Raw genomic sequence first — 13,099 nt, forward strand, 5'->3', positions numbered from 1 at the left:
GAAGAAAGAATGTGAACGTCCTAGGTAACTCAAAGGTTTTTCTCTGACCATTGTTTCACCTTTTTTTCCCCAGACAGTCAAAGCAATGAGCAGGAGAAAAAACACTACACTTTCCAGGTCTCCTCTGTGTTACCTTTTGTCATCATCCAGGGTGTCTCTCTTGACTTTAATCCTGTCCTCGCCTGTGTTTTGATGAATACTGCAAAGACAGACACTTGTTTGTTATGAAGCTCATCCAGTGCATCCAGTCAAAGACAGATATACGTGTCAACTATCAATCCCATTCATTGTGTCCAGTCATAGACAGACACATATATCTATGATCAGTTTCTCATCCATTATGTCCAGTCCTCTACAGCAAAACTGGGGAAGGTGAAAGAAGCAGTCAGAATGGATATTCTAAGACTATCTTCCCAAGTCTGTGTTCTGCGGTTCCCAATCTGCAGAGCTGGGTAATTGCATCTGTGCTCTCGTGAAGATCCACAGTGCATTTTAGTAGACCACAAACCCTAAGACATTCTGAAAAGGAACCTGATTGTGTTTGTTAAGTGAGCTACCTCCTGGACTTGTGATAACTTGATGTCTTTCCTGGACCTTTAAATCTCTGATATTTAAGTATGAAATTACAAAGCATGATCGCAGGAGCCTGTGTGGGCATTATTTAGTAAAAATTTTAAGTAGAAAAAGTAATAAAAGCTAATTTTGAAAAAAGGTTGCAATAAGACTGTTGATATTTTATTTTGTAGAGAAAGTGGTCTCTAAAATGTGGTGATGTAAACAGAGACTGTGTGTTCATTTTCTGGACACCCAGACCCAAATAATCACACAAAACTATATTTATTACCATAGTTTGGCCAATGGCTCAGGTATATTCCTAGATAGCTCTTACATCTTAAATTAATAAATCTCTATTATTTTATAATTTACCATGAGGCTTGTGGCTTGTTACCTCATATCTTGTTTCTTGGGCGGCTACATGAAATCTGCTTGACTCCACCTTCTTTCTCCCTGCATTCAGTTTAGTTTTCCAAACTACCTATATTCTGCCCTGCCATAGGCCAAAGTAGGTTGTTTATTAACCAATATGGTAATAAAACATATTCCATAACATACAGAGGGGAATCCCACATCATGGTGACATACCCAAAGTATCCTTACTATGATCTTCTAAGGAAAGACAAACAATTTCTGACTATGATTACCTTCTTGTAATTTTGTTACATTAGAACACATACTATTTTGGTTCAGTTATGCACATAGAATCAATCACACAGGTGCTCAGATACAGTCTGAGAAGGAACAGTAAATTAAATATTTCTATTTCTCAGATAATCATTGCATTTACCTTATATTAACCACATAAACAGTATAGTTCCAGTTCTGGAGGGTTGAATTGAGCTGCAAGACACAATGGGAAAGGATGAGTTTCAGTAATGCTTAAAAACATTCTTTTCTGAGTCAAGGTTGTCCCCCTTCCAAAACATGAGCTGTCACTGGGAAAGAAAAGACCCTGGGAAAATGCTGCAGAACTGCAAGGGTGAAAGATAAAGGAAAGGTTGGTTGTTGGGCCAGAGAAGCCAAGGAAGTAACAAATGCCACGTCTTTTCATCCGTACATTAGTCACTGAAGAAGACACTACATTGCCACACAAACTCCGCACTCTTAATAGAATCTGGAGAAATGAAATAGCTTTTTCATAACCATCTGTTAATCACCAGAAGATCTCACAGCTGCTGTGGTGTGAAACACTGTCATTTCCTCTCTAGCTAACAGTCTACCAAACCCCAATAAACACTGTCATTTCATCTCTAGCGAACAACCTACCAACCCCTTGATAAACACATTCCTTTGGTTACATTAATTACTGAGATCCAATTGAACATGTTTTGTGGTAATTGCCATCTCATAAGAACATCAGTATAAGTAAAAAAATACATCTTTGATAAAGCCCCATGGTATTGGGACGATGCCAAAGTGGTTAAAAGTGATGGTATGGATCACAATATAAACAGCAAATTTCTATGGTGTAACCACAAGAAACCTTGTTACCTTTAAGTATCTCCCAAGGCTTATTTGGTCATATTTCGTACACATCTTTAGTCTTGTTGTAAACATTACTAAAATGCAATGCAAATTTAAAAAAAAAAATTGGAAAAATGATGACAACTATTTTCTCTGTTCTTAGGTTGTGTATGCTTTATCTAAGTTTGGTACTTGGAGCCAAAGTCTTTCAGATTTTTGATTATTTTCCCAGATTTGGAATATTTGCATGGACTTTCTAGTTTATCATCCTTAACTCAAATACTCAAGAGATCTGTCAGATTTTGATTTTTCAGGTCATATGATCCCTGTAACAGGTGTTGGGGCATGATGTTTTCAAACATCCTCTTTGGGAACTTGCCTTACAAATGAAAAGTAGCTAATGACTCTTAGCCTCCAATGATAATGGTGTTGGGATGAAAAGTGCACAGGACAAGATGGAAATGTCAAATTGCACCCTATCTAATGCAAGCCCACCAGTTAGTACTCATTTCATGATTAGCAATACCAGCCATAGCTTGTGAATGCAAAGAAATAATTTCATATTTAGAAATCATTCTGCCCATAAAAACAATAAAAAAAGAACACTGTGGAAAGAAAATGGGTTGCAAAAAGGCATCCTTTCTCCACAGCTTTTTCCCTGTCTCATCACTGAGCACATAATTCCCGTTCCAATCTAAGGAAACTATCTTCGTGTACATAAAGAGAAAGTCTTGTTTCTGTCTAGTCATATACTTTTTAATTTTATTTTTAATTATGTGTATGTATATGTGTCTATATGGGGGGTAAGCACATACAAGTGTGGTGCCCAAGGAGACCAGAAGTGGGCAGCTCCCCTGCAGCTGGTGTTGCAGGTAGTTGTGAGCCACCAGATGTGGATGCTGGGAACTGAAGCTGGATGGTCTTCAAGAGCAATACGCACTGTCAGCCACAGGGCCGCTTCTCTAGCAGCCCGTTCATATATTTATAATGAGCATTACTTGTGCAGTAATAGAATCTACGGTTTCATTATCTTTACCATCTATAAAGCAGCTGAAGTTTTAAAGCCAGAATCAAGGGAATCAGTTCACTTACCCACTCTGCTACCTTGCTCTGTACTTTTACTTCCGGGTGATTAAGGTCGTTGTGAATCACGACAGATATTCTATACATTATTCCGTCTGCACATTGGAAATAGGATTAAAATTTAACTATTTTTTACACTTGGAACAAACAATGCAAATTCACAATCACATCACTTCACATATGTTTAAACACACAGGCACAGGGTGTTTGGGGATAAGTGTGATGCTAAAATTACTCTTGCAACTGCTTAGAAGGAGCTATTGATTAGTTTACTCACAGATATTTTCATTGCTTCTAAATCATCACTTGGCTATGACCATTGTAATACTTGCAAGCTAGTTTTTAATTCTATAGATTTCTGGTACCTAAAGATGATAAAGTGAGTTTTCCATATGAAGTTTGGTTTTAGTTAATAAGAAAAATACACTTTTTTATTTGTGGTTTAAAATGGTAGTTTGGGAATGTGAAACACTAAGTGATTTGAATCCTTGGCAAGGTTGAACTGGAAATAAACAGGCACACACATGCCCCCTCTCCAGTGGTCCTTTCCTCCCTCCCTGCTTTGCTTCTCCTCAGAGAAGCACTCACTTCCTGAAGTATTGGGTGAAATCTGACCAAACTTCTCTCATTTAAGTTTCTAAGTATAGCCCCTCTACCAAAATAGAGAGGAGGAAGGCTAATATTGACAGGCAGGATTTTAAGTGGTGTAATGAGCTTTATAAAGAAAGCTACATACATCTTAGTAGCTCTTTAACATAGTTGAGTCTTTTTGTCCTCATGAATGAACTCACCCAAAAGGTTTTGTTTGAGTAACTGGGTGCCACACAGAAGCTAACTGTGCACCACACGGGACATGACTCAAAGTAACCAACAAAAGAAAACCACCCTTTTAAAATTAAAGTTAAAGTGATGGGAAAAACAGATATCTATTAGTGTGAGCCATATTTACGCATACTTTTTGATAAGCCTTAAGTACAAAGCATGAGATATCTAGAAATATACAATTAAGCAATGCTAAGGAGTACATTCAATGCAAATTTGGGGGAGGCAGTGCTAAACTGTATATAAAAACATGTCTTTGGAAAGTCCCAGCTGTACCAGAAATGCAAATCCTAGTTCTGTAAGTCCCACGTGAAATAGCAGGAATTTCTATATAGTAATACATATATGCAAAAAATAAGTTCAAAGACCAGTGAGCTTAGTTTATACAGACAAGTTACTTCAGTGTCTAAAACTATTGTTTTAATGATCTTCAATTTTTTATTTCTTCAAAACATGTTCTGAGTGGAAACTATTTAGATCCATGTAAAAGAGATGACAATAACTCTGATTTTTAAAAAAATATCCTACGCAACAGGACGCCGCACATGAAATCATGGACCGGCTGAGTGCTTAGAGGAAATTCAAGTTGCAGAGTGCAATGTCCCCGTATCCTGGGCTAGTCTAGGAAGTCAGGGAGGCTTGGAGTGTTTCTAAAAGCTGCCACTAGATGGAGCACTAGATATAAGTCATTTTTTTCTTAGCTTGAACATACTACAAAATGGTAAAAATGTAAATATTTTAACTACTGACATTTCTGAAATTTTATGGAAACATCCAAATATTTAGTCCAGTTTCTTTCAATTTTAATGGTTTCCCGCCCCACCTTTTTCTTCAGTTCATTGTTTGCAGAAAATGAGACATTCAGCATCAGGTGACCTTAGTACTTTTTAGCACCATTTATGAAAGTTGTTACTAGATTAAGATCTCAAATAAACTAGTGTCTCATACTAAGGTTCTTTTGTGTTATGAAGAATTAGTCTCTGCTCAGAAACCACAGAATTATCAACTTAGTTAAAACTTAATGGGGCCTGCTTGTTACTTATTTAAAATTTTTTTAATTATGGGTAATTATGTGTACTCAGGACAGGAACCAAAGGAATAAAAAATGAATGTCTACTGGTGGACTGTTGAGAGGGATTTTTTTATTGAGAAATTAATTTGCTTAAACATTGTTACTAGGGAAATGTCTAGGCTCCTCATGTTATCAGAACAGCAAGTCATCTCCTATAGACGGAAAATGATATTCTTGTATCATGGCCATCCATAAATCTTCATGTATCCCCAGGACTTCAAAAGTTATTGTTCTAACAATTTCATATAGACCAGAATACCCTCTGATAAACTTAATCAGGAGGAGGAGGAAGCTAACTAAATAAGTATGTATATATTTAATTTCCGGTCAAGTAACTCTTCCAGCCATATAAAACTTCAGAGAGCTATTGCAGATATGGTATTAAGTATTTCATACTGCAGGTCTCCAGTTAACTATCCAAGTTCCTTGAGGAATATGAAAATTGTCTCCAAAGTTATGAAACATAGGATTGAGGTGATGAAATTGAATGTATTTATTTGAAAAGACAAATTAAAATCTGACTCACATGCTGTTTAGATTTTACATTATTCCTCCAAATCGACAAGGAGGCAATTAGGTCAGCTGCATTTATACTATGAATGGCAACCTGCCTGCCCTTGCATGTCCTGTTTCTTTAAGACATCTGGCATATAAATCTACAATGACTGCTGGACCCACACAAAGGTCCTGCAAGCGAATTTGTTATTTGACTAGGTGAACACATGAGAAATTGGAAGAAACATTGCAACTTGCACTTGTGAACAGGATTTCCACAATAATGAGGACCAACGAAGCTAATACTAAGTTGGGCTGCATGTGCCTAGATCATAGAAGTTCACCAGTTAGTAGGGTCGGTGTTGATGCAAGCACAGGCAATATCATTAGGAATGGAAATAATCATTACTCCAGGAGAACTTGGGGGAAGGCCAAGGAGATTGGGCAAAGATTCATTATTTGTGGGAACACCTAGACATCTATGACATCCTTAAACACCTGTGAGAAGTTGCCTAAAAGATGACTCTCATGGTACGTAATGTGAGGTAAAGAGATTTGCAAAGAAAAATAAGATCATGTCACAATAATCAGAACCAATTTGGTTGCTAAAACAAGGCAGAATATCTGATCATCAAGCAATCTAGCTCTCTTTCTTAATAAACTGGTAGATTATTATTGATAAACTCAGTAAAATTCTGATAGCCCAGAGTTAAGGGAACTGGATAAGGTAAATAATAGACTTAACAGTTGTCCCAATCTTCCTGACAATGGAAAAATAGGATTTACTAATAAATCAGATGCTAGCCTGAGAATGTTTACTGTACCAGTTTCTCAAAGAATAAGAAGTTGCTGGTAGCATGTGAATGACATTGGAAACTCCGTGACATGATATAACTGTGATTTTATTATAGTGAAAAAAACTCAGTCATTTTAAATTTTGACAGAAGGAAAAACCTTATTTGAATTTTTTGTTTGCAGTACTTTGTTACTTAGTTTTTAGAAAAGATAATGAAAGGCTCAGACGATGAGGCCTCAGCAATCCAGTAGAATAGAAGAGATAATTGCGGAACACTGTGGCACTGCACTTATTTCAAGTTTTTATTTCTGTAGTTATAGTTTCTTTATATAATAGTGAAATCCCATGTAAGTACAGATAAAGAATGAGTCAGCCATTGTATGAAGAGCACATGGCTAGAGTACATGGTAAAAATTGCTAGGGTGATAAACAATAATTGGAACACAAAAGTTTGAGATGATTTTCACCACACAGTGACCTAATATTGAATGGCTAAAATTATATGTTAATCACAACAGTCATCTGAATTAGCTTCTTCTTTATTAATGTGGTCGAGATAAGCCATTTTAATGGACTGTAATATTTGCCCGCTTTGTTGAAACTCCAATGAAAGTTATGACGCAGAGATGGATGGCCTGAACAAGGCTCCCTTCAAGAGTGTTAGACCCTGCATGAATCAGCGAATACAGCTCTAGTCCACCAAGTTACGGGCTCTGAAGCACCCATGTCAATGTTCTTGGGCAGCAGAGGATGTGCCAGTTCTGAAGGGAGAGCACCACAGAGGCTCTTTGTGTGCTCATACAAAGAGGGAAATACTTAGTTAGAATTGTAATATTCCCATCTGATGGCAGGAGTCCACGCCAAGTATGCACTGGAACCTAATACTGCTGCTGCTTGTTGTGGGGGAGGGGGAGGTGCCTGAATCATAAATATCTGTGGTGTAATGAGCAGAATAACCAGAAGCATTTCCTTGAATTGATGTCCTTATAACCGTAACAAAATGTATATCCATGTTTCATGTAAAATATTCCATACTTCCAATGTGAATGTTCTTAAAAAGGAAGTTCATGTAATCTCTAAAGCTATAAGAATAAGAGGAAACTATATGGGTTTATTTTTCCCTGGGTTTTGGGTTTCTGGTGATACATTACAGATGTTTTGACCTTACAAGCTACAGGACTGGATTTTATAAAACCTTTTTGCCTCTAGTATCTCATATTTGAGAATATTACTTTGTTGAAAGCAATGAGGAATGCTTTATTATAAGACTCTGATCGGAATGTGATCGGAATGTGTCTTTATTATAAGACTCTGAAATCACTAACTTCAAATAGCAAACAAAATGTGACCCATATATGAGACAGAATTAGATAAAGAATTAGTCCATCTGGCTTTCCCTCTACTGGCTTCTTACAAGATAGAGCTACCACAGTTGAACATTATGATTACTACTAATAGAAATACATAAGAAGAAAAAAATGGCAGGAAATGCTGGAATTACTTGAAATTTTATCATTCAAAAATCGGGGCTCTAAGGGGAACTCAGAGTTAGGGCACTTGCTTGATGTATGGAACACTGGACTTAAGTCCCAGTACAGCAAAAGCACCCCCAAACTGATTAGTAACTTGACTGATAACCCATCCTCACAAACGTTCTTCAAGAAGTGATACAAAGGTACTAACTGTTACCATGGCCACGAATACAAATCTCACAAGTGAGTAAGCACAGAGCTGACTTTCATGAAAACTTAAATGCCAAGAATCAGGTTTCTGACACATCAGAGCATCCTTTAGAAACCTGCTTTTTTCAGGCAGTACCCTTTGGAGTGCACTAAGAAATTCTAGTTCTCAAAACAAACAGAAAGTTCCTCAGGTGTCCTAATTTGACAAAAAAAAAAAAAAAAAAAAAAAAAAAAAACTATAGAAAGCAAAGCACCTCTTTCCCCCTCTCAAATGTATTATAGTGAAAATTAATTCCTTTCGATTAAATATCTTTTCCTTAAAATCTTCTCTGAAAGAAAATAGCTCATCATGAGGAAAAGAAGTACTCGGCTCTACTGGTTCAGCGGGGACTCAAGACACAGTGATGTTTGTTTTACTAGTCTTTGGATGTGCTAATGAACCAAGTGTTGCGAATCATAGAACTTTGCTGGAACAGTCTGTATTTCCACTCTCAGAATACAATTTTACATACTGCAGACACACCACACACAAAATCTTACCAAATGAGTCTTACCATTCTTTGGTTTATGGGTTCTGTTAGTAACAGGGATATTAGTGGTGACAGTGGGTGGTGTAGTACTAGGAGGGTTTACAGTAGCTGGCAATAAAGATGAGAAAGAGGCAATTTTAAAAGGAGCATAAAACAGTTAATACTGACAAGCAATCTACAGCTACTACATGAAAATGCACAGGAGAGTTGAAACCATTTCATGCTACTAATCCAGTAGACTAAAAGCTTACAGTGCATAAAACGAAGCAAGGCTTTCTATGGTACATTAAGAATCAGTTTGCATGGCTTTGGTGCTACGTTGCACAAAGGCTCAGAGCTGACACAGAGGGACTGGAGAAAACACAGTTGGATTCTATACCTACATCTGCAATTGAGAGGCTGGTAAGCCCATGGGAAATTACTCTTTCTAGAAACTAGTTCCCAGAGACCACTCAAAGAAAGTTAAAAGCAGGCAATCTGCATAAATTTACATCTTAGAAGTTATCTAAACTAAGTCAAGTCTGGACTGATGCACAGAGACAAGAGAAATAAAATAGCAAAATAAAATGTATCCCTCCTTAAAAAGATAAATGAAAAAGAAAAAGAAGGGGATGATGTGCATGGACTAATCCAATCATTTGGCGGCCCTAGAAACTTCACAAACACTAGTGGGTGGGAAATATTTCATAAGAACAACCCTTAAAGGGAGGCATTTCATAAGTTCTATGGCTAAGCTATTTGTCTGATACTTGAAAATGCACAAATAAGAAATTCCTTTGCATTGCTTCGACAGCTTCTTTCTTGGAGATTGTATGCCTCTGTAAGAAGAAAATTAACCAAGGACACAGCTGTCCTTTGATTTATCTTATGGATGTATTTGTGTCGGAGCATAATCATGTATACAATGACTATCTGTTATATCATTTTAATTGTCACTTAAGTATAAAACAGTGAAAAGATGATCCAAAGAATCGCCTTCCTGAACTCCTTGATGCAAAAATGTGTGCAGTGACAATGATTTTCCATTCCAGAATAATATAAAAACTTAAGAACGGGAACAATTTTCCTTTTTGTAAATCAAAACTGGGAATAATTGTGCTCACCCTAATGCAAATGCATCATGAAAATATTTGTGTTCGTTAAGGAAAAAACGGGGACTACATAAAGAGAATGCTGAGTTTCTGGACCTTTGGTCCAACAGAATGAGTTCTTTAGATACTTATATTAAAATAATAAAAAAAATTAATGAATTTTCAAAACCTTTGGATCAAAGGTCTTCTGCTATGTTTTTACAAAACTATTTCATAACTTTATGGAGTTCATGGGAAAAAACAATGTCATTTTCTTGAGGAATTGATTGGTAATAATATTCATGTTATCTTAGAAGGGAAATCCAAAAATAGTGTGTTTCCTCCTTGCCCTGCCTGGCTGACCCTCAGACTGCAAAGAGTCTAAATTCTACTTGCATGATCTTACTTTGAATCTGTCGCCTCTGTGCCATGATCCTCTTAACAAAGCCACCTTCTATGGGAAGGCATACCCATGATTCTAATGTGGAGCATAGAAGATGCTGCTTTTTATAGAGGAATTTAGCATGACAATGGATAAAAACTGTCCACAAAATTTAGAAAGAGCAATGATAAGTTTAAGCAACATATTTTTGTTATATATTGCATACATATGTAACTATATTATTAACATACAACTACTTAGTACATAAAACAATTTTATCTACAATATAATCATCAATCATCAAAATAACATAGTAATATTAACACTAGATTAACAATTTTTATCTAAAGATTCAAGTTATACGATATAACACAAATTGCCCCATTGGTCTTATCTTCAAATCTTATCTAAATATTCAATATAAGCTTTTCTATCAATTTATGGATATGAGCACCTCTTCAAGATACTGCACAACTGCATATCCAAGACACTTGCAATAATCTTGAAAAGAAAAATGGGGAGAAATGAAACCAATCTATTCAAGCAATATATAACCATTCACATTTAGAAAAAAACTGCGTTTTATGGAAACACGGCCAATATGGCCATTATGCCCTGACAACATTATTTGTGCACACCGGTAGTGTGCACTCAATTAGCAAAAATACACCCAGATACTCTGTTTTGCTGTTTCTGTGTTTCCAGGTGAAAATTAAAATACAAATCAAAGCACTGAAACATCATCCCTAAACAGCAAGCAAAAGAACACAAAAAAGGTTCAGGAAGATGACATCGGCTTCCTACCTTGACAGAGAGTCCCCAGATCTGAACAGTTCGTCAGCTCAGCTGCGGGCAGAGGGACCAGGTAGGAACCTAGGTCAACACAGAAACATACCCAAATTTAACTTGTGATTTACTTACATTATCCAAAGAGTCAATATTATGAATCATGTAATTGGTAAGGCAGAAACAGTCCTCAGAGAGTCAACTGACAGTGTTCCGACATGAAAGGTCTTGTAAGGTTACCTTGATTTCCTCAAATGCACAACTGAAGAATTGCCATTGCCCTCAAAATCCTGAGCTCTAATTTTTAGTCATTCACACATGAAAGGAAAGAAGCACAATTGTCCCTTTAAGTTTGTGTACAAACTTTTGGTGTCTTTTTGAATAATGAACTATGAAACTCAGATGCTCTCTGTTGATCTAAATCTTCCTGGGATAACTATGGGCTTAACTTATTGCAAAATAGGGAATTTGTTCAAAGAAATAATTGATTCAAGGATATACATTATACATACATCATATATATATATATATATACTATATATCTAAATTTGAAAGACGTTTATGTAGTAGTGAATTCATTCAAATGTTTTAACATTGTCCAACTTTCCCATGGGAAAATAATGTGAAGGCAGAGCAGGTGCATGAGCTCACAAAGTGTGTTTAATTAGGTAAGTGATCGGCACAAACAGAAAGCATCTAGCTTAATGGCATCTAGGGATGTATGGTTTCCTTCTTTTCAGATGCCGCAAGCTCCTGGCTCATGGAAAGAATTCCAGTACATCAGAAAGGACCAGCCCTTCAGGCAGGTCTACGATGTGATATTTGCTGGCAAGAACTACCTCATGGATTCCTGCAACAAAGGCAGACACTTTACCTACAGTTGATGACATGCGGAGGAAAAATTCCTGCCACCACGCCAACTTTCACAGAGACACCATCAGAAGCTAGCCTCACTGTAACATACGCCAAGGTACCTAGGGAAGAGTTTCAACCATGGTGGTGGCCAACAGGAAGCTGTGTCATCAGCTTGGTGAGAAGAATGAACAGGAAATACAGCCCACAGGCACTGAGGTGGCAAGAGCTCTGAGGCCACAGGATTTCTAAAGCATGTGCCTATGTGGTAGTGGAGAGAGCTGGGAGTGCACACTCTTGGCACTACTGTATTAGAGTAGTAACAGAAAACGGTGGAAATGATCAGATACATGTCCGTGCAAGGCCTTCTAGACTACAAATTGCTGGACCACTGAGGTAGTTAATACCGAATCCCGTGCACAGTAGATGTGTGCTCAAGCTTCACTAAGCAAATTATGAATGAATTAATCCCAGTATGAATGACAGCTAAATTTAGCCTAAACTCTTTTTTAAAAAGCAATTGGAATAAACGAAGGGGCTCTTTGTAAGACTACAGACTGTGGTTTGAAAATAGCAATTTTGATGTGGGAAGATGCAAGAAGGTAAAGAAAGTAATATTAAACATTCAGGTTTGATATCACATGTCTCAAGAAGATAGACTGAAAGAGAGATGGACACAAAGAATATGAAATAGATTGTGCAAGATTCAGTGACTAATTGGAAAGAGGAAGAGAAAGGGAAGGAGGGAGAACACTTTGCTGGTTTCCAACTTGAGAAACTAGGCATGATGACATCACAAATGGAGAAAGGAAACAGAAAGATCATGGATTATCTTTTGCTATGTCTGGCAAGGAATGCCATTTGCCTGTAGGACTTCTATAGTTCACACATGAGAAGCTGCCTTTCTCTAAGGGGACCAGTCAACAAAAGGTACCAATGAGACTGTGTTCACCCAAGTATGAGTTCAAGGAGAGAACAGATTAAACTTTAGCTGTTGCTATATTTAAGTTTCCAATGCAGAGATTTGGGGGGATAAAAGCAGCCCTTGGTCAAGGTGGCTTCACAGAATTTAAGTAAGGAAAGTTGAATGAAGGGTGTGACGACAACAAGTGGAACTGAAAGGTTGAAGAGATAAAGTCTGAAAAGGCCTCCAACTCCTCTGTACAGGAATCGGTGTCAGTCTCGTGGGAACAATGAAAGTCAGACTGCAGCTTCTGGAGAGTGAATGTGGCAGGAGGAAGCCTGTGGCAAGGAAGCAGAGATAGGAAGGGGGAGTTTTGAAGACTGAAAACCTAAGCAAGCCTGTGCCCTGGGAAAGGCATGTGATGTGGCAAAGTTGACGGAGGGCAGAGATAGAGGGGAACTTATCTTCAGAGTTTGGTGCCCCTTGTGCAAGTCCATTTTCTTCAGACCCCCTATTTTTACAGGCACTTTTAGCAAAGACTTCTGAGAACTAACAAGCCTATCAGACTCATGTGACTGGAGAAATCTCAGCCATTGTAACACA

At 37.4% G+C, this 13,099-nt stretch overlaps 1 protein-coding gene across 3 annotated transcripts in view; it reads right to left on the reverse strand.

Moving 5' to 3' along the window:
- Positions 1-13,099, reverse strand: part of Adgrg6 (adhesion G protein-coupled receptor G6) — a 132,481-nt gene that overhangs the window by 39,848 nt on the left and 79,534 nt on the right. For 2 of the 3 annotated variants that reach the window (XM_057762949.1, XM_057762951.1), the window contains exons 5-9: positions 10,759-10,827; positions 8,527-8,610; positions 3,115-3,200; positions 1,346-1,398; positions 134-199 (exon numbers count right to left, since the gene is read on the reverse strand). In XM_057762949.1, coding sequence (XP_057618932.1) covers positions 134-199; positions 1,346-1,398; positions 3,115-3,200; positions 8,527-8,610; positions 10,759-10,827 — 358 coding nt within the window. The remainder of the gene's footprint in view (positions 1-133; positions 200-1,345; positions 1,399-3,114; positions 3,201-8,526; positions 8,611-10,758; positions 10,828-13,099) is intronic. The other variant, XM_057762950.1, reaches the window with a different exon arrangement.

Source organism: Chionomys nivalis, chromosome 2, assembly GCF_950005125.1.
Source record: "Chionomys nivalis chromosome 2, mChiNiv1.1, whole genome shotgun sequence".
NCBI classification, from domain to species: domain Eukaryota; kingdom Metazoa; phylum Chordata; class Mammalia; order Rodentia; family Cricetidae; genus Chionomys; species Chionomys nivalis.